This window comes from Neofelis nebulosa, chromosome 1, assembly GCF_028018385.1.
Source record: "Neofelis nebulosa isolate mNeoNeb1 chromosome 1, mNeoNeb1.pri, whole genome shotgun sequence".
NCBI lineage: Eukaryota > Metazoa > Chordata > Mammalia > Carnivora > Felidae > Neofelis > Neofelis nebulosa.
This window is the reverse complement of record NC_080782.1, coordinates 49514327-49536055: the sequence shown is the minus strand read 5'-3', so window position 1 is coordinate 49536055 and position 21729 is coordinate 49514327. Positions and strand designations below refer to the sequence as shown.

The following is a 21729-nucleotide window of genomic DNA, read 5'->3' as shown; positions in this document are numbered from 1 at the left end:
GATTCACATTTTTGTATGTATATTACACTCCACTTTACAAAACTGGTTTAAGAAAATGAAAGGTTTAATATTTTAAAAAATTAAAAAAAAAATAAGACCATAAAGTATATCCTTTTTTTCTCATCTGATTTTGATCTGTAATATATCGGGAGCATTTTCTTTCAAACAGGCCCCTCCGGCCTTTGAGTAAGACTTGTGACTTTCTCCCCAGGATGTTTCTAGGCCGCGGCCGCCGCAGAAGGCACTGCCGGCTAACCCTGTGCCAGGCCGTAAGAGCCTCCCCAGGCCAGGTGGCGCCTCCGTGCTGCGGCCCACTGCCACTACCCCTCTTCAGTCCCGGCCTCTGGCAGCACCTGTCCCAAAGGTGAGTCTGTGGAAACCCTCAAGGTATAAGCTGGAGTCAGAGGGCTCCAAGAGGCAAGAATGTGGTTGAGAAAACAGACCAATTCATGCTCCTTTTTGCATGGATGAATTTCCAGAGCAAAAGCCAAGGACCAAACCTTAGTGTTTCCTGGTGCCTGCATGACTATCCCTTAAATTAGGGTTAGAGTTTTTTCCTTTCATATGAAAGGTGATGCTTAGGAGTCTGAACTGTGGTGCCTTCAAACCTGGATCTGCAACTGGCCAGCCAAATAGCCCTGAGCAAATCATTCTTGAGTCTCAGCTTCCTTCTCTGGAAAGAGGCAATAAGAAGCAGCAGTAGTCTGCCCCATCAGGCTGCTGCAAAGGTCAAGGCAGTTAGTTTATATACACTGCTGGCTAGTGAAAGGCTATTTACAAATGGCCCATCTTCTTCCCTCTCCCCTGGGGCTGACATGTTCTCAGGCTGCCAGTCCTGGAAGTTGGGGCAGAGGGGAGGAGGCGAGGAAGCTGGCCGACTGCCCTCTGTTCCCACCAGGCCTGGGAAATGTGTAAACTGAACTGCAGCTCAGGTTGGGGGCATCACCTCACCTCTCACTGGAGGGTTGATAGTCTGGATGCACAGGCACGGCGACACATTTCTACGGGAAACCATTCCTAGCTGACGGTCTATCCTCCTGACCTGTCAAAAGCAAGAGGACAGATCCCATTGACCCCATTGGTCAACATTTAGCTGATCTCTCTCTCCCTCCCCTTTCTTTGTTTCCACAGTTTCCTGAATACAGATCACAGAGGGCTGGGGGGATGATTGGCCCGAAGATCTAACCCCTCTAAAGGGGTTTCTGCCTTTCCTTGAGGACTCTGAACCCCACCTCATCCCAAAGGATCCGTGGCCATGGAACCTGGAAAAAGCATGTCTGGCCACCTCCAAGCTCCTCCTCCCCTCTTTCCTTCCTCCCAGAACCACCGCATCTCCAAAAATCTCCTTCTTGACTCAGTGCCTCCTTGGCTTCCTGGGAGGCCCAGAGAGACTACTGTCCAGTGGCATCAAAATGTTGTTTTGTGCAATATACTGCCCCAGGGAAGGGAGGAGAGAACACAGATGAAGACAAATGGAAGCTTCTCCTCCAACCTCCCTTGGGTTGGCCTGTCACCTCAGAGGTGCCAGTGGGGATGGTCTGGGCTGTATCACCATACAGGCCCAGCTGGGAAAAGTCCTGTTCAGCCCTTCAGCCCACAACTTGGCTTGGAGAAGCCATTCATCCACATCCTGTGGTGGAGGGTATACATGAGAGCTTTCCATTTCTTCTATCTCTCTTAAAGGTCCCAGGCTTGACAGAGGCTGGGCAGTTACTCATCCCTTTTAGCTCTGAGATCGAGAGGGGTCAGGCCAGCCTCCACCGTGGCCCTGTTCAGGGCCTGGTCGAGGCCACCACTCCTGGCTCTGTGGCCACATGTGAGCAAGTGAAGTTTGCTCCCCTCCCACCCCTCTAAACCCCCACCTCCCCTTATTCACACGGGTCGCCCTGACTCCAACAGGTACTATTTGTGGGCAGTATAGACAGCAGAGGGAGCACCAGGCTTGGGCCTCCTCTGAGCCAATGCCAAAGTTGTGGCTCTCACCTCGGGATCATTCTTGGTTGCCTTTTGTTTCCTTGTCTTAATAAGTGCCCAGCGCTTTTGATTTCTCCCTTCAGAAATTTCTCCTTCCCCACTCAGATCTACCTAAGGTGTGGTGCTGCGGTGAGTGGGTCTTCAGCAGTCCCAGCCTCCCAGAGACCTGGTGCTTGTGAGTTACAAGTGAGGGTCCTGCTGCAAGGGTTGGCCACTGGATTTCCTATGTGGTTCTCACGGCTCTTGACCAGAGGACACTCAGGCCATGGCTGTGGGGGTCGAAGCTTTTTTTTCCCATTGGGTTTTGTGACCTCAGCAGAGTGAGGGTGTCTTACCCTCTACTCCCTGGTGGAAATCTAAGTAAGGTCCTCAGGGAGGGCAGCAAAGGGGGCAGAACCCCAGCCTCTCCCTAGGTCTGGTTACTGATTGGAGTCACGGTTGTTACCCTCTGAGCAAAGAGCTGACCTGTCCCTAGAGATCTGTAGAGAAGTAGCAGTCAGCAGTCTTGATGGAACAGAGTCAGAGCTGGAGCCACCAGGCTTTTTATCATCCACTTCCTCGTGTTCTTTCTTCTGGTCACTGCCTTTATCTGACTTTTATAAAAAGAACTCGAAGCAGCTGGGAAAATGCCACTGCATTGGGTACTGCCCTCCCCAGAGCAGGAAAGGAAGGCTTTGTGGTGCTCTGCTAAATTGGACAACTTGTCACTGGAGATGTTCTCTGGTGGCGGTCTCCACCCCCAGAAGGGTGCTGTGCTGTCCCCACCTCCTGCAGTGAGCCGTTGTTCACGCTTGAAAACCTCAGTACAAGGAAGAAGCTTGAGCTTTTACTCCCCAGCCACCAACCCAGGGCCCCCTTACAGTTCTCTGCACACAACAGGTGCTCGATATGTGTTCTCGGGTTTTAGACAAGTGGGAGATTTGGAATGTACCCCTGGGGACACACATGAGGTAGATTTAGAAAGATCTCAGGAAAATGAGTTTCCTTTCCCTCAGGTAGTCTGATATTCATGCGTCTGTCTCCCAGACAAGGGCCCTGGTTGATCCCCATAGCCAGTTTCCACCTTCCTTGCTGCCTGATTAGGTCAGGGGACAGCCTTCCATGTAATTGTGCTACTCCAAATGCCCCAGGCCTCAAGGTTGGGTCCCAGAAAAGTAAAGGTGAAGACACCCTGGCAAAAAAAAAAAAAAAAAAAGTCACCCTTATGCCCACCTGCATGCTTCACAGACGTTCCTGTGGTATGTCTAGCTTTTTTTCCCACATACCAGGAGGTCGAAGGCTCTGAAGTGAAAATGCCACAGCCATTGTGGCTGCATGAGCCTTTTAAACCTGAAATCCACTCTCCCTGGAGCCATACCAGAAAGAGTCCTGGGTTGTGTTTTCTTTTTTTTCTGTTTTTGTTTTCCGTTATTTTAATACCACCTCTATCCCATAAAATTGTACTGTGAACTGGAAGAAGGTCGGATTTTTTATATTTGATGGAGACTTTTGGTGGCCGGTTCTATTTACTGTTTCACTTCTGGCTGTGTCCAGGGACTGGGAGTCACCGTATTGGCAGGCTGAGCAGGCTGCCCAAGAGTGAGACTGACCACTGCGTGCTCCCTTTTCCTTCCTGTGCCCTGTGCTGCTTTGAGGTGACAAATAAAAACAAATATGGCCTTAGGTTAAAAGGGATTTTATTTGAAAGGATTACTGCAAGACAAGGAAAGGGAACTTGCATTCGGGGCAGGGTGCTGGCAGTGGGGGGAATGCTCAAGTGAGCTCTTGTAAGATCTGCAAGTATCTCAAAGCTCATAAAGGGGCCTTTTATTTGATAGGATGGAGTGGATGTGACTAGAAAGAACTGCAGTAGGAGCATCCTTGCACTCAGCCTCCTTGTGGGGGGCTGCTACAGAAGGGCCGTAGGTTGGCTCAGGCTGAGGGTGGGCCCAAGTTCAGAGTCTGGTGGGGAGACGAGCCTAGCTAAAGCTGGTGGAGTTAACCAGTCCTTTGTTCAGATGGAGCTGTATGGAAATCTTTTTAAAAGCTAACTTAACCTGCCAGTTTTACAGCCCTGTAAATGTTTTTCTTAAGAACCTGGGAGCCATCTCTGAAAAGTAAACCTCAAGGGACCGCAAGGGAGCTAGCATCCCCATCTGCCTGTCTCAGTGGGAGTTTTACCCAGGGACCGACTTGCTGTCGGTTGTTTTTAGCGTTGTTTACTTCTCCCTGTAAAAGCCCTTTTCTGCCCCAGCTCTGAGATACCTGCAGATCCTATAGTATTGTGAGAGCCCCTTCTCCATACTGCAGTAGCTCCTTGCTGTCTCTTGCCATAATCCTTTTGAATAAAACCTCCCCTTACCTATGTTCAAATTTGTTCTTTTTTGGCAAAGGGTATGGAAGACTTGTGTATTTTAAATGGGGGACCAGCTCTAAAGTCAGGATTGTGTTAAATGTGTATATAACAGCTCTGCTGGCCACCCAAGAAAGCCAAGGGAACGCCAACTGGAAAGGTGCCCCATCCCTAGGGAAGCTTGCTAAGAGGGGTTCTGCAGAATCCAAGCCAGTGTCCCCAGAGCCACCCTCTGCTCATCCTCTCACACCATCCGCTGTGTGTATGTCTGTGTCTGGGATCTAGGGCATGTGAATTTTCTTTTTATTTGGAGATTGTTCACGGAAAACAGATCCTCTTCTCTCTTGTCCACCTATTAATTGTTTACAATATTTGTACATCTATGCAAAATACTTGAATGGGCCATGGTGCCTTTTCCCCCCCTTGTTTGTATTTAATTAAAATAAAATGTCATTCGAAATGTTGTCTGGTTTGGCAGTTCTTTTTTGTTGGTGTTAATCTCCCACTGCTCAGCCTGGATAGGGTCCATCTCATGAGGACTCCTCAGAAGAGTTCCCACAGAGACAACCAGTCCATCTGTGAGGCCACAATGAAAGACCCCAAGCCACAGCAAAGGGTTTTCCCATGACCAGTTGAGAAGGGCTGCTTACCTTTGTACCTGGACACAGGCTAGTCTAGTTTAATTAGGTTTGGGGTCACTAGAGGCACGAAAGAATCATCCTGGGATCGTCTGCTGTGTTTCTCCTCAGGCTACACTATTGTGCTTGGAAACAGCGAGGACCCTTGGTCAGCCTCCACATCTTATTGCTAGGTAACACGCACTTCCAAATGGGGAGAGTCTTGCTCAAGGTCTGTTGGGCTGGGTGGGCAGGTGCAGAGCCAAGGCTAGGGTTGAGTATGCTTTCTGATTCCAGAGCCCTATGTGATAACAACTGCCATCCATTAGTGCCCCTGAGTCCGCAGAAAGATCCCACCCTTATTCTCTCATTTGATCCCTGCCTTGGTTTTGAGGTTCTCTAAGAGAGAATCATAATAACCATGCTAGGAGGTAACATTTACCGAGTACTTAAATTATGCTAGGCATTGTATGTTACTGTCTTTCTGTACATTACCTCATTTAATCTTCACAAAAGCCCTGGGAGGTCTTTGGTATCTGATATTTTTCTAACTTCTCAGGATTTTGAGACTGCCTGAGGATATCAAATGCTTTGACTACTAAAATGCTTCCTCATGAAATCAGCCCCCACCCAAACACCCCTGCCTGTTTAACATCCATCATCTAAACTACCCACTGTGTCTACTCTGCCAGCCGATCTCTGGGTTGATAGTCATAGATTGATCAGCAATGCAATACGCAAAGCCTGGTTGGACAGACCTGGTTCACATCCCACCTCTGCTGCTTACTAGATGTGTGGAAATGGATAAATTCCAGAACCTGGGGCCTTTTTTTGCTACATGGCGGGAGTAATACATACCTCAAAAGTGTGATCATACGCGAAGTGCTCCATGTGAAAGCACCCACCTGTGCCTAGCCTGGGCTAAGTGCTCAGAGACTGCTGACTACATCAGTTTTTGAGTTGCCCTGATGAACATGCCAGGGTTTTATTTATATCTGCTCTGGATTGAGAGTTGGCTCCCAAGACAGTTTGGGCAAAGGAACAGTATTGCTCCTTTATTCAACAGATGATTTTTATGAGTGCCAACTATGTGTTCGGCATTGAAAACAAGCAGCAAATAAAGACCAGCTCCCATGAGGCTTATACCCAGACAGGGGAAACAGCACGGATCACAGGAAAAGGAATGAGCAAAGTAGTGCCAGACTTAGTTTAGTGCTTCGGAGAGACGCATTGCCTGGTGGGTAAGACTATAGACCCAGAGCCAGATATCAACTTGGACTCTTCCTGCCAGGTGATTACATAACCTCCCTGAGACACTTTCCTCAAAAATGGGGCTTAAAAATATATCTACCTTGGGGTGCCTGGGTGGCTCAGTTGGCAAAGCGTCTGACTTCGGCTCAGGTCATGATCTCACGGTTCGTGGGTTTGATCCCCGCATTGGGCTCCATGCTAACAGCGCAGGGCCTGGAGTGTGCTTCAGATTCTGGGTCTCCTCCTCTCTCTCTGCCCCTCTCTGTTCATGCTCTCTCTCTCTCTCTCTCTCTCTCTCTCTCTCTCTCCCTCTCTCTCTCTCAAAAATAAATAAACATTAAAAGTTAAAAAAAAAATCTACCTGGGGGATTTGTGAGGACTTAATCCACATAAAGCTGTTCATACTGTGCCTGGCTCCCAGTATGGGCTCAGGTATTAACAAGGGATGAATATTTTCAACCGACTATTCCCCAAACAGCCTTTCCCACTGTAGTGAGTGTGCCTGTGAAAGTTACTGTAGGGACTTACTTGGCAGTCACAACCCTCCAGAGATCAGAGACCAGCTCCCCAGCATTAGACAAACCAATTTAATTGTTCTGTGTCCGATGAAGGCCAAGACACAATTATCAAGTAAACATACCCAGAGGTCTTTTTTCTTGACCCTGTAAACCACGCTCTCAGGGCCCTTAGATTACTGCCACTCTCAAGATCCAACATGTTGCACTGATTTTAGTTACAGAAATCCACATTCATTGAAAACTGGAGATTTGAGGCTGGAGGTGCAAGAAGCTAGTATATTGGTCAGCCGAGCCTTTAGAGCTTCAAGGCCAGCAAGAGTCTGGGCCGGGCTTGGCTGTGCTTAGGGCATGGGACATCAACGCAGGACACAGGTACGAGGTTATACAGGGGAGGCTCTGCACCCACTTGGGGGCTGAGGATCAAGCCTTCCCTCTTTATAGGTATACTGGCTCTCTTACTTCCCCTTCAATGGCCCTTCTACCAACTCCCACACTCTTGCAGCTAGAAAGAAGACAGGAAGGGAATTATCTCTCTCCCTCTCTCCAGCTGCTCTTGTTTTTTAAATGCATCTGGCCAAATGCAAGGGGATCAAAGGCAGTCCCCAAAGTAGATGGCGTTAGAGCAGCCACGACCTGCTGCTTCCCAAGGTGGGTAGCTCATCAATGGCATTGAGGACTTGGTGGCCATCTGATCAACAGCCAGAAAACACCCATGCCAAGCTTACACCCCACTCGGTCACGGAAGTTCAAAGCTGATCCCACTGCTCAAGCCTCTAAGGCTGTAGCCCAGAAAGTACTCAGAGCCCTTTCCACCCGGGTTCTTGGTTGGGCACCAGAGTAAACACAAAAGTCATCCCTGGTTTCTAGAGGGCCTGTGGCCGCTTTCTGCCAAATTCTGACATTGCTCTTAATTCTCCCCATCTCCCCAAATCATATTTTGGTTTACTCCTTGAGGAAAAGGAAAGTGCATTCTGCCAAGTGCTATTTTGACAGCCAGACGACTTTTAAGAGCAGTGCAAATGCTGTTCTCTTTCCAGACGGAGGCAAAATGAAACACTGGGTTGGGCCAGCAGAGCTTGGCTGTAGAGGATCATTGTCCTTGTCATTTTGTTTTTTGAGTTCTAAGGTAATTGCCTGAATGTCTCAGTGACAACTCCTCAGGACAGAGAGAGAGATGGAAGGGGCAGGGATGGGGGTAGAGTGGACGGAAGCGAAGATGCTGACCTCCCGGCTGGAGTGCTCCGGGAATGGGGCTGGTGGAAATGTTCCCTGAGACATCAGGTGGTTTTCACAGTAAGAAGGTCAGCTGAGGTCATGCTGTTGTCTCCGAAGAGGAAGTAGCAAAAGCAGCAAGACGTCTCACATTAGTTGTCAGCTCTGGATGGGAGGCGTGACGAATTGCTCTCGGGGCCTCCAGGAGCCAGCTGCACTTTGTCCTTGGGCTGAGGAATGGGATTCAGTCTCAGGAGAACCAGTGCTATTTCCTGACGACCAGCATCTCAGGGAAGTTCTTGGCCTGTGCTACATTCAACGGGTCAAATTCTATCTTCTTCCCAACAACACAGAGATGACACTGAGGAAACAAGTGGGAAGGGAGGTCCAGGGGACCTGCTGGCACCAACATCAAGTAGGGTATTTGGTCACTGAGGCTGTTTCCACGAAGTTCTGCAACCACCGCTCACTGGGTAGGGATTTTCCTTCTGGAAACAATGATGAGGTATAAATGAACATCTCAAGAAAAGAGAGCCCATCGGTAACAGTTGTTCTGAAAATAACCAGGTGGCTCTGGAATTGAGAAGTCAGGCTGTACTGTAGTGCTCATCTTCTCACTCTCGTATTCCACACTTTAAGAATGGATTATAAATACTTTGGGCTTCTCTTCTGGTGATGGGGTGCTGGAGAGTTCTATATTGTCCACAAGGACATTCTTGTCTTCTAGTCTAATGACAGTGGGCTCAGGGGTGGGAGATGGGGTTGGGTTTTTGTGCATGTGGGGCAAGCTGATCTGGCTGATGTCCAGGTCTTTGAAAGCATGAAGCATGAACACACCCAGAATGATGGTGACAAAGCCAGAGAGGGTGCCCACAATGTCCACTACAGACATGCTGTACCATTCCTTGAAGAGGATGACGGAGGAAGTAACCACCACTGTCGTGAAGAACACATAGTAGATGGGGAACACCAGGGAAGTATTAAAAATGTCCAGTGCCCTGTTCAGGAAGTTGACCTGAGTGCTGAGAGAAAGTGCCAGGATGAGGGACAGGATGTAGGGGAGGGGATGCCTCACAACTGGCATCCCCTGGAAGAAGTTCTTAATGGTGATGCCCAGACCCTTGACGGCAGACACGGAGAAGGACCCAATCACAGAGCAGATGAGGATGTAAACGAGGATGTTCCTTTGTCCATAGCGTGGGGCGATGACGAAGATGAGGACGAGGCAGAACACCAGCAGAAGCACAGCAAACACGATGTACCCTTCAGGAGGGGAAGAGATAGATAATCTGAGCTACAGAGGATGCAGTTAGTATCTAGAGCCCCTACCCATGGTGATGGGATGTAACACAGTAGGGTTCCAGTCCCATGACACAACTTTTGAATAATTTGGACAAGTTATTAATTAAACAGCAAGACCTCCATTTCCTCATTTGTAAAACAGGGCTAAGAATAGGACCTTTCTCGGGGTACCTGGGTGGCTCAGTCAGTTGAGTATCCGACTTTTGATTTTGGCTCAGGTCATGATCCCAGGATCGTGGGATCAAGCACCATGATGGGCTCCATGCTAAGCATGGAGCCTGCTTGGGATTTGCTCTCTCTCTTTCTCTCCCTCCCTCTGCCCCTTTCCCCTGCTCTTGCTCTCTCTCTCAAATAAAATAAAATAAAATAAAATAAAATAAAATAAAATAATAAAAGAATGGGACCTTTCTCATAGAGCTTTTTTGGTGGGATTTAATAAGATAATGCATGCTACAAGACTATGTCCCCCCAAGTTCTTATGTTGAAACCTAATTCCCAGTGTGATGGTATTTGGACATGGGGCCTTTGGGAGGTGATTAGGTCATGAGGGTGGCACTTTCATAAATGGGATTAGTGTCCCTATAAAAGAGACCCCAGAGAGATCCTTCACCCCTTCCACCATGTAAGGGCACAGAGAGAAGATGGCCATTTATGAATCAAAATCTAACAGGGCTTTGATCTTGGATTTTCCAGCCTCCAGAACTGTGAGAAATAGATCTCCGTCGTTTATAAGCCACCCAGTCCATGACATTCTGTTACAGCAGCCTGAACATACTAAGACAATGCATGGAAAATATTTAGAACCATGCCCGGCACATAATAAACACATGATAAATGGCATCAATACACATCAGGCTGGGAAGCCTGTGAGCTAACCCTAGGACCAGCCCCAGCTTTCTTTCTTTAGCTTCCCTCTCCTCCAGGTGGCAGCACCTGGCATGGTCAGCACGCAGCCAGACCTTCCCACTCACCGGGGCTCAGAGCCTACCTGTGTCTTTCATCTTGGCAGCCATCTCAATGACGGTGGAGACCTTCTCTTCCTCAGGAGCATGTATCACCATCACTGTGCTGCCGGCCACACAGATCACACAGCCCAGCTTCCCCAGCAGATTCAGACTCTCTCCCAGGAAGTATGAGGACAGGACAGCACTGCACATGGAAATGGGAGACAGAGATTAGAAGCCATACTTGTCCCAGTGTCCTGAAGGAAAATGGGGCCTGAGCAAGCGCTCATGGAGAACAGATCAGGGCTCACTGATCTCCTCCAAAAACATTTGAAATAGAAACTTATTTAGGGGAGGCTTATGGCGTGTGCTGGAGGAATCGGCGTATGTGTGGAGTTCTTTCATTTTAGAGACTAAAAGATCCCCAAACACAAGAGTCGGAAAAGTCCTTCAAAGCACTCTTGTCTAACTTCCTACCAATGAGCACATCTTCTCTTAACATTACAGACTTCTTTCAGACATGGCTTGTAAACCACTGGTGGCAAGCAGCTCGCCCCTGCACAAGGCAAATGGATCTACTGTAGGTTCATTCTAATTGTCAAAAATATGGTAATTTCTACTCATTGTCCTATTTCTATTCCATGAGCTATACAGAACAAATCTATTCCTTCTTCCGTTTGTATATGCCAATATAAACAACCACAATGACAATTATAGGCACTGTGTCTTGGGCATATATAATACGTACTAAGTATTAGGCTAGGAATTTTCTACTTATTATATCTCACTCACATCTCACAACTCTTTGAGAAATAAAATATATTATCCCCATTTTATAGATAAGAAACTGAGTCTTATAGAAATTAAAATAACTTGGCAAGGTCATGCAACTGGTAAGTAGCAAGGCCAGGATTTTAGCTGAATTTCTGTCTAATTATAAAGCCTATGGTTTTTCCTCTATACTTCATTGAAGAGAATTCTTGTGACTTCCCTGAAGTGGGTAAAACACCTCCAGTTCCTTGCTATTCCTTGGTGATGTGATTTTCATTCCCCTCACATCCTCAGATGGCAGAGGTGAGGGAAGAAGGGAGGGAAATGGGGCAAGACAGGTATGATCTCATGGTAGGTTTCTATTTCCTTACAAAGGTAACATTAACTTAGGGTAAAAATCAGTGGCTGATCTAGGAATGAATTCCTCCCCCCAAATCCTAGTTAAAGATATGAAGGGAGGGGAGATTAATGTCCAAGCTCCTTTGAATGTCTTCTGTCTCTCCTTTAAAACTGCCCATAACATTTTACCCAGAATGTGTGTTCAAGAGAGTCTGGTGGCATTAGCACAGGCAGACGTCACGCGATGGAGTATTCCCCTCCTCCCCCAACTTCCTGGGAGTGGGAATTTGTAAGTTAATCAGATACGCAATAGAAGTATCACAACTACATCAGCCAACTGTACCATGTGAGTCACGGTTCTGTTTGTTTTTGATTGTGTAAACGTTACAAAATTGTCATCAAGATGGTAAAACAAAACAGGAAACTATGGGTGCTGGGTGTGGTCGGCAGGGCTCCCAGGTTAAGCCAATAATCACAGCCAGCTTCAAATGGGGCTCCAAGACCCCCACAGAGGAACTATGCTTATAGTTCAGGAGGAATGAGGCAATGCGAAGCACACATACTTAGTATCAGTTATTTTAAAAACTATTGGATGTCTGTCAGGCAACACGGCTTAGTGGCTTGAGCACGTGGCCTTTGAAATCAGATTGCTTGGGTGGGAATCCTGGCCTAGCCCCTTAGGACCTGGCTGATCTTGACCAAGTTGGTTAACCTGTCTTGGCTTCAGGTGTCTTCTACTTTCTAGTTAGTAGGGAGGCTGTGAGGATTAAATGAGTTAATACATGGGAAACATTTAGAACATTTAGCACATAGTAAGCCCTCATATGTGTTGGCTATGGTGATTCTTCACTGCCAGTTCTGTACTATGTTCTTTCTTTCTTTCTTTTTTTCTTTCTTTCTTCTTTCTTTCTTTCTTTCTCTCTTTCTTTCTTTCTTTCGTAACATTTATTTTTGAGAGACAGAGCACGAGCTGGGGAGGGGCAGAGAGAGATGGAGACACAGAATCCGAATCAGGCTCCAGGCTCTGAGCTGTCACCACACAGCCTGACTCGACGCGGGGCTCGAACCCACACACCGTGAGATTGTGACCTGAGCCGCAGTTGGACGCTGAGCCAGCCAGGCGCCCCTGCACTATGTGCTTTCTGTGCATCATCTCATTTAGTCCTTGAAGCAATGCCTTCAGGTAGGTAGTATTAGCATCCCCACTGAGCAGACAGGGAAATTGAGGCTTAGAGAAGTTAAATGACTTGCCCATGGTAATGTAGTTACTACATTAGGCAGAGCTAAGGTCAGAACTCAGGGACAGCTAATACAGAGCTCATGCTTTTTAACTTGTATGCTGCTCCTACTGGAGCACGAAAGCATTGACATGAGACAGTCAGCTTGGTGGCAGTGGGAGCCCTTCCAGCTGATCTGGGTTTGGCCTGCCCTTCTATTGTCCCATCGTTCGAGGAGATGCTAGAGCAATCAGCAGCAAACAATCTACAGATCAGGAGCTCTGAACAGCACAGTGCCTCTTTCTGGGAGCTAATATCGACCCACGTCCCTGACTGCAAGTGGCAGTTGACCTCACTAGACAGTTCCAGACCTCAACAAACTGAAAATAGGAAGGAGGCAGAGACAGCAAGAGAGGAGACAATAACCTTATGAGGACGCTCAGCGCTCCCAGAGGCGTGACAACTGTTGCAGGAGCAAATGCGTAGGCCCCGAAGTTGGCAACCTCTCCAGCAGCCACTAGGAAATGAAGGGAGAAAACACGGTAGTGTGGCTTCGATGCATCATCTCCAGCCCAACTTAACCTGGGCAGAGACAGCTTCATTCAGTGGTCAACCATTCACAGGATCCCAGACCATCATTCCTTAATGTCTTGATCCTTATGCTCTCCTCATGGCCAATCTGATCAGAAGGTCAGGCCCAGATTATCCTGATCAAATCCTTCCATTTTAGATGGGCAAGCTAGGCCCAGAGTCCAAGGTCACAGGACATGTTTGTGGAAGGATGCTTTCTTGTTCTTGAGGTCTCTTGGCTTCTAGTCCAGGCACGGCTAAATGTATCTCAGGGACTGTTGATGTTTCATCTGTATATATGAGGTGAGTTCTAGAAAATGTTAATTTATCAAAGAAACATTTAATTATTGGTTCTCTAGGTACCTGTTGGTCATGAGGCCATCTCTCCCAGATTGACAGGCAGGTGGTTAGAAAGTCTGACATTCCCAAAGGGCCTAATTCTCTGCATTTGAGTTTCTAGTTTGCAGACTCCTGAAAGTGCCCTGTCTCTGCTGGTAGAGAATGACCTGGGTCTGCCCTTTGAAAGTAGATGATGAATGTTATAGCCCTGGCTATGACTAGGGTCAAAACCTGACTTATAAATGGAAAGCTGGATAATTTTCCATTCAAAAAAATTAGGGTTTGAAAGCCAGAGAGGGTGGGTGGAAAGCGGGGGAAACGTGTGAATGTGCAAATCTGGGCAAACTGCAAGTGGCAGACCAGCCATGTTCTAAAGTGAGCCAACACACGGCCTGTGGAATGGGAAAATTGGCTGAGGAGCCCCAGCCTCCCATGTAGAGATCCAAGAGACTCCAGCCAGGAGTGATAACTCTCTATGTTTCAAGGGAAGTTGAGAAAAGACATCTTTATCATTACCAGCTCTCTACAAACCTCTCTGGGATTAAATGTTTCATGGATGAAGGACTGACTTTGGGTTGAGAAAGAGATCTGAAATACAGGTAAAATGTTCAACCTGCAAAGATGGTCAAGATGTTCCCCTTGGGAATCTGGGTCTCAGATTCACACTTTGCACAATGGAGACAGAAAGGCCCCCCTCCGCCCCTCCTTTCATCTCCGCCTCTGCCATCAAAGGGTCACTGTTGTTAGTAAGAAAGAACCCACTTACTGGTGAGAAATCCAGCCCACCACATGGCATCCTTCAGGTAGCCATACCCTCCGTCCACTGTAGAAAGGAATGGACACAAAGTTAGCTTGGCCATGCTCTTTCAGGCACCTTTCCTATCTCTACCTTCACTCCCCAGTCTTGAAGGGTTCAATATATGTTAGCTGGTTAGTTCTCTGGGCTTGCTTCTGGGTGAACTTATCCATTCCCCAAGTTTTAAATACCATCTTTATGCAGGCATCCTTATTTCATACACATATACTGATCCTTTCTTTGGATGTATGTATGTTCAATTGCTTAGTTGACATCTCTTGGATCTCCTATAGGCATCCCAAACTCTGTCTTAAATAGAACTCTTAATTTTAAATGCTCCCCACCCACCCACCTACCAAATGAAAGTCAGTAAATGGCACTTCTATGCACCCAGTTGCTTAAGCCACAAACCAGAGAATCACCCTTGACCCTCCCATTCCTCCACCTTCTGCATTCCATCCATTCTGCTAATTCCCTCTCCAAAGAGCATCGCACATATGTCCACTCCACTGCCACCACTCAACTCCAAGGCACTACCACCTCTGGCCTGGGCTGAGGCAATAGCCCTCTATGTTCATCTGATTCCACTGTCATCATCCCTTTATAACCCACTGCCTTCATAGCAGCCAATGAATTTTAAGAATGTAAATCATACAGTCACCCCTCAGCTTGCAGCAGGCCAATGGCTTCCAAATACTCAGAGGATAAAGCCCCAAATCCTAAATAAGCCAGTTTGTAGTTTTGTCCCTGTTCACCTCTCCAAAGGCATCTCCTACCACTCTTCTTACTAGTATCTACTCACTCAGGCTTTCTTTTAGTTCGTCCAAAATCACGAGCTCTTTTTGGCTTTAAAACCTTTGCATGTGCTTTTCCATGTTGGAAACAGTTTTCTTAACGATATTTGCTTACATATATTTGCTCACTCTACAGGACGTTGCTTGAATGTTTCTTCCTCTAAGATGTCCTCTGTGACCGCCTTATCTCTATTATTTCTCTTTGGGATTCTCTTTCATCACACCCAGCTTTTCTCCTTCATGACATTTATTTATAAATTGAATTAATGTATTTATTTTCTGGCATATCTCCCACTAAAATGGAAACACCAGGAAGTCAGGAATTGTGTCTGCCTTGTTCACATGGTGGACTCAGAGCCTGGCACATAGTCAATACTCAATAATAATAGTTATGATGATGATGGTTATGATGGTAATAGATGGGTTTTAGACAGTTATGTGAAAATCCAGAGATTGTGTATCGCTTTTTGTAAATGTCTATTTTTCTAAGAAGGTCTTTAGATCTCATCAGGCTCCTAAAGGACTCAGGATCTTCCATAAAAGGAGCACTGAGAGCATTTTATGCTAAGGGTTGAAATCTCATTAGATAAGGAAATAGCAGATTGGAGGAAAAAAAGGATTCCAGAGAAGCTACCTTTCTGAATGGTATCAGTGATATTTACCCTGCTTTCTCCTGGCACATGCAAATCTTTTCCTGGCACTTTGGGAGGTCTCTGGCCTTCTGAACACTTGTCAGGAAGTGAAGGAGAGAGCAACAAAGACCATTGCTCCTGACTTCCTCCCCACATCTCACAGCTTTCCATTTCAGAGGGCACCTGGCTCTAGCCCTGGTTATCCAACTGTCTGCCGGGCCGTCCCACTTAGAGAAGAGTAATACCAATACTCGTGCCAAGCATTTTTGTAAACACACTACCTATCTTCACAACAATACTAGAGGTTGGAACTGCTCTTATCCCCATTTTACAGATGAGGAAACTGAGGCACAGAGAAAGCACTTTCCTTGCCCAGGATCACATCACCAGGAACTGAAGAGCTGGAATTAGAGCCCCAGGAGTCTGCTTCCAAAGCACAGTGTCTTACAGAACACTAAACTGAACATGCCCAGACTTGAACCATCGTCTTCCCATAAACCCGCTCTTCCTGCCTTCTTTATCACAGAAAACAGCACCCTCATCTCCTCAGTTGCTCAAGTCAGAAAGCTGAGTCAGCCTCGACTCTGTTTTCACCATCCCCTGGGAGCCAGTCGACACCAAACCCAGAAAGCTCTCTTGGGACTCTACCACTGTCTCCATTCCCAGGCCCAAGTTATGCTGTCCCTCTCCCCTAACTGGTCTCCTGGGCACCAGTCTTGTCCCTAATCCACCGTCCACCCAGCAACCAGGAATTTTTTCAAATCGTGAATCGAACTATGTCACTCCCCTGCCCAAAACCTTTGTTACTTACAATTGCACCCAAACTCCGTAGCCTGGTTTGCAAGACCCTTCGCGATCTGGCCCTTCCCCCGTCTCTTACCCCTCAGTGCTCCAGCCATCCTGAACTACTTTCGGCTTCCAATGTCACTCATCCTCTCTCGCCTCTGAGGCTTTGCACTTGCTGTCCTTTCTGCCTGCATCACCATGTCTTCTTCTCTTCTCCTCCACCTTGCCATCTCATCGTTTAGGCCCCAGCTTCCAGATCACCTCTTTAGAAAACCTCCCCTAACCTTCCAAGCCTGGGCTTTACATGCTCCTCCAAAGTAGTCCCAAAGGATTCTGTATTTTCCCCATGACAGATAGCAAGTAACCTACTATGGAACGATTGCTTATTGACTTGCCTGTGTCTCCCACTCAACTCAATGCCCCACAGGGCACTGTGTCCCCGTGTCCAGCATGGTATCTGGCACCCAGCAGGTTTGCGGTGAATCATGAGCAAATAAATGAATTCCTTGACACATGATTCCTTTTCTCCAGAATGTTTTCACAGTAAGTCCCTTGTGGACAGAGACCCAGTAATTTTTCTGTAGCCTGTAGCGGGTTCAGTGTGAAGTTAATAGGGCACACCAGTGTGCGGCAATGCTCTGGGCAGAGGTATTTGTATGCCCATTTTGCAGGGAAGTTGAGACTTGCCTATGATGACCTAGCTGGTAAGAAATAAAACTGGACTAGATCTGGGGTTTCTGATTCTCGGCTGTGAGACTTTTCCTTATCTGTACCCCCAATTAACTTATCTTGAAATTCTCCAGAATGTTGGATTTTAAAGGAACGTCTCCTGCTGGTGGACTGGATTCCTGGTGGAGTTGACAATGAGTCTTTTGTGACCATTTAGGCCAGGCTCACAAACTGCTACAGTGGCCCCCTAAGAAGGGAGGTGCACAGGCCTGGCCCACGGCCCAGATGCCCGGCACCCCATGCCCACCCTCCCCCTCAGGACCCTACCAGCCCGTGTGGCCCCCGAGGCCACCAGTCGTTGAAGGCCTTTCTTCTTGAGGATGACACTGCTGCCGACGAGGAAGCTGGACAAGAAGGCCAGGCCCAGACCAATGTAGAAGCCGTAGCTCTGCCTGAACCTCTCCTTCCAGCTGGTAGAGGTGACATTGCTGGGCACCTGGGGGCTGAGGTCACTGACGATCTGGCACAGGACTTGTTGGGAGGAGCAGTAAAGGGTGATCAGGGAACCTGGACAGGAAGACCATGGTAAGTGAGTCACGCCGGGTACATTTGGGTGCTTTCAAGATACTGGAATTGGCGGCTCTTTCAGACCCCATACTTCAGCTTCCAAGGCCCACACAATGGGCCTGAACCTAACAATAATAATTAACATTCACTAAGTGCTTACTCCAGGCTAGGGGCTTTATTTGCATGAACTCATTCAATTTTCATAACCATCTGTCAGGTAAGTGCTGCTTTGAATTCCCATTTCATAGATGTAGAAATGGAGGCCATGAGAGGTCAGGCACCTTGCCTAAGAACACAGACTGTCTGACTCCAGAAGTCCAGCACATAACCCCTAAGGTGTACTGATGCTCCCCACACCCGCAGGGTTCTCAGGCTCTCAAGCTGTCAGGCATCATTGACTCCAACTTCCCACCCTCCACAGGAATCTCCTCCCAGCCTCTGGACTTCCAATAGCTCAGGATCACACAGGGATTTTCTCCTCCAAGAGGCCTCTTCACTTCCATATCCCTACCTCCAGCCGCAGCAGAGATTCCTGACAGGTAACATGAGGGAGTGAGGCCTGCAGGTCCATAGCCCCTTCTAGGCCTGAAGATGACTAAATATAAGCACCCCGTTTGTTAGAATGGCCCATTTCCAAGCCAGATTTTTTTTTTAATATATGAAATTTACTGTCAAATTGGTTTCCATACAACACCCAGTGCTCATCCCAAAAGGTGCCCTCCTCAATACCCATCATCCACCCTGCCCTCCCTCCCACCCCCCATCAGCCCTCAGTTTGTTCTCAGTTTTTAACAGTCTCTTATGCTTTTCCAAGCCAGATTTTAAGACCTCTGGTGCTGACAGTCAGTGGCTTGGGCCTCCTTCAGGCCTCAGAGACATTGGTGTCCCTGTCACTCTATGTGGAATCTCTTCAGTTTGCTTTCCAAGTCCTTGAGATCCTGAGAGTCTGAATCAGCCCTCATGCCCCAGAACCGGCCAACCCTTGCTTGCCTTTCTGGCACAAACACCAAGGACAATAGGACAAACTTGGGTGAGGGGCAGACCCTCAGTTAGAAGAGCTAAGCTGCCTAAGTTCAGTGAAACAATATAAAGCACAGCCAATAATCCTCCAGTTCCAGTGCCCACATGGTCCTCTACTCTGAAGCTTTTCAGGAACATTCCTACCACAGAAATGGCACAGTGATCATGTGCAGGGTTTTGGCTGGAGAAACTGGGACTCTGATAAGTTTGGTAACCTGAGTAAGACTACACTCGTGGTAAGAAGAGAAGCCAAATTGTTCCCCAAGTCCCTGTGATGCCAAAGCCAGGCTCTTAACTGCCACGTGTACCCCACAGAGCAGGCAGCAAGGGTGGGGTGGGGTTTCCTTTGGCCTCTTGAGGGTTATTTTAAAATATGAACTTATTGCTAACATTTAAAAATCCTATTTCCCCGGGTGCCTGAGTGGCTCAGTCAGTTAAGCGTCTGACTTCCACTCAGGTCATGATCTTGCGGTCTATGGGTTCGAGCCCCGTGTCAGGCTCTGTGCTGACAGCTCAGAACCTGGAGTCTCCTTCGGATTCTGTGACTCCCTCTCTCTCTCTCTCTGCCCCTCTCCTGCCTGCTTTTTCTCTCTCTCTTTCTCTGTTTCTCAAAAGTAAATAAACATTAAAAAATTTTAATAAAAATCTGATTTCCCAAGAAAATTCAGCTTTTGAGCTGCCTGTGTTTACCTTGTTGAGTACACCATCCGAACCGACAACTGGCTGCAGTTGAGAGTGGTTCCCCCTTAGGAAATGCACCTTGCAATTCCTCAGAGTCCATACCTGGCTCCCTTCAGTCATTCTGGTTATGTGCTCAGCCCCTGTAGGCATCTGAGTTTGTGACCTCTGGTGGTCAAAGGTCTTTTTCAAACCGTGGGTCACAAAGCTCCAGGCTGCTGTGCCAAGGATGTAAGCCTGGGCCGGGTTCTCCTCATACCAATTAGAACTACAGGCAAGCCACTAGATGGGCCCCAAAGCCCAAGGTCATGCAGCTCTGGCTTTGGTGTATCTGGAGGATAGAGCAGCATCTTGGCGGAATAAAATAAGGGCAATGCTGATCTTTCTCCCATGGCACAGAATGGCCTGTCTAACCCTCTTACTTGCAGCTGGGAAAACTGGGGCCTAGAGAAGGGGAAGGACTTGCTTGAGTCTCACAAAAACCTAGTGGCAGAGCTGGGCCTGGAACCCACCAGGGGACATCCATGTGTCTTTCACAGTGGGAGATCTCTCTTCCTGACACCTGTGTCACAATCAAGAGAAGATGAGACATGAAGCCATTTCCATCCTTAATGAAATTTGGTCTGACCTCTTGCTCCTATTCCTCAGCTCAGACAGTCTAGTCTGGAGAGTTCCCTGAACTCAAGAAATGAGCCAGAGCCTGGGAGGACATGGGCCAAGGAAGGTGACTCCCAAGAGGAAGGCCAAGCCCATCCCCACGCCCTTCACCTGCCCTCCTGAAGGTGCATCTCCAGGAGGTGGAGCCACGGGGTGAGCTTGCCTGTTCTGGGAAGCACCCTCCGCTGAATGAAGTTTTCCCAGGGGGACGAAAAGAAAATGAAAGAGGCTGAAGGCCAAAGGACATCCAGTTCTGAGAAGGATGCTCATTAGACAAGCGGGTGCTGGGCCCAGTGATTCTGGCTTCTTTTCCAGAATATGCTAGGACTGGGGAACATATTCTTCCCCAGGGGAAGGTGAGGCTGAAAATGGACTGCATTGTTGGTCAGGAGACCAAAGCCAGCCAACACCCAAAGAGCTGGCTTTGAACACTCGCTGGAGAAGAGAAATTAGAGAAACAGGGCTATCGGACAAGTTACAACTGCAAGAGGCGGTAGGAAAATGGAGACATAGCAGGAAGAGAGCACAGTAGTCTGAGTACAGGTTGTAGGATCCAAGGGCTCTAGCTTTATATTCCACTTCCCCCAGCGGATTAGTTTGAGCAAATCATCAGGCTTTTCAGAACTTCAGTTTCTTTCTCTCCAGAAAGGAGACGGCGAGGTGATCATATCTACCTGCCCTCTAGAGTTAAGGATAAATGAATTAATGCAGGTAAAGGGCCTAGTCTACCACCCGGTTCCCAGCAAGAACTTAACATAAAGCTAAAGGTCTTTCCTATCCCTTCCTGGGTTGCTCTTTCCCTCCTTTCCCTAAAAGGTATGTGTGGGTTTGGGGGTGAAGAGTCTCTGCGCCCCTCTCCCTTGCCCCAGGGAGACAGGCAGATCTGGGCAGGTAGTAGAATCTGAAGCGACTGTATATGAGAAACAACCACGAGCCCCCCCTCCCCCTCTGGTTGACCAGTTGCAATCAGTGCTGCCCGCCTCCCGCCTCCGTCCCCACGCGTCCCCTTTCCTCCCAACCCCCCTCTCAGCTACCAGCTCCGAAGACGGGGAAGTCGGCCGGAACCCCGCTTCTCCCCAAGACTGGCCAGAGCGCGATTCACCCCTCCTCGGTTTGGGCCCCGGCCAGAGAGGACGCGAAGGAAAGGAGCGGCGGCGAAGGGAAGGCGCGAAGCGCGGCCCGCACGCACCGTTCTGGCAGCTGGTGTTGCTGGCCCGCAGCTCCATGGGCCCTGCGCGCACGGACCGACGCGCGGGCTGCTGGCACCCCGGGTTCCCCGGTGCCGGAGCAGGTGGCCGAGACTCGTCCCCCGCGTGGCCGGCCTGCCAGAGGCTGCCGGGGTCGGCCCCAGGGGTGGAGAGAATGACGCGCCCCAGAGGGGGACGGTCCTCGGGGAGGAGTCACCCAGAGTCTTGGGCAACTCGTTGGGCCGGGGGCCCAGCGCTCGAGCAGCAGGCAGAGGGGCGCACGCCCTCCCGGGGTGCGGAGGCTGCAGCGCTCCCGGAGAGGGAGTCACCGCGTCGCGCCCCCGGCGGGAGGCAAGGGGGGCGGGTCCCCGGGCGCCGCCTCTTCGCGACGCCGGGACTGCACCCGGTGGTGTCCCCAGTGTCAGAGAGATGATGGATCCTCAGACGGTGGGAGAGGGGGAAATTTTTCGGGCGGAGGAAGAAGTGGGGAAAGTGGGGGTTGGAAGAGGCACGGCTGCCAGATGGAGTCCTCCCGGGTCGGGAGGGGGTCCAAGACC

At 48.6% G+C, this 21729-nt stretch overlaps 2 protein-coding genes across 2 annotated transcripts in view; one reads left to right on the top strand and one right to left on the bottom strand.

The window, feature by feature from the left end:
* The window catches only part of ADAM19 (ADAM metallopeptidase domain 19), an 81817-nt gene extending 77047 nt beyond the window's left edge, over positions 1-4770 (top strand). The window contains exons 22-23 of the mRNA XM_058721504.1: positions 212-364; positions 1132-4770. Of these exons, the coding sequence (XP_058577487.1) occupies positions 212-364; positions 1132-1185 (207 nt within the window). The 3' untranslated portion in view covers positions 1186-4770. The remainder of the gene's footprint in view (positions 1-211; positions 365-1131) is intronic.
* Positions 4771-6742: 1972 nt separating this feature from the next.
* On the bottom strand, positions 6743-21480 carry NIPAL4 (NIPA like domain containing 4). The gene is made up of 6 exons (XM_058721512.1): positions 21175-21480; positions 17391-17630; positions 14153-14209; positions 12904-12994; positions 10195-10355; positions 6743-9167 (listed from the first exon to the last, which is right to left on the bottom strand). Exons 1-6 carry the CDS (start codon positions 21209-21211, stop codon positions 8539-8541), a joined length of 1215 nt encoding a protein of 404 aa, XP_058577495.1. The 5' UTR covers positions 21212-21480; the 3' UTR covers positions 6743-8538.
* Positions 21481-21729: the final 249 nt, after the last annotated feature.

Bases quoted from the DNA above. Each gene is read 5' to 3' on its own strand.
- NIPAL4 (XM_058721512.1), bottom strand. From the start codon at position 21,211: ATGGAGCTGCGGGCCAGCAACACCAGCTGCCAGAACG. The intron at 10,356-12,903 runs GTTATTGTCTCC...TTCCATGTGCAG, and splicing joins GCGCTGAGCGTCCTCATAAG to TGCTGTCCTGTCCTCATACT. The intron at 9,168-10,194 runs GTAGGCTCTGAG...CCCCTCCTGAAG, and splicing joins TGCCAAGATGAAAGACACAG to GGTACATCGTGTTTGCTGTG.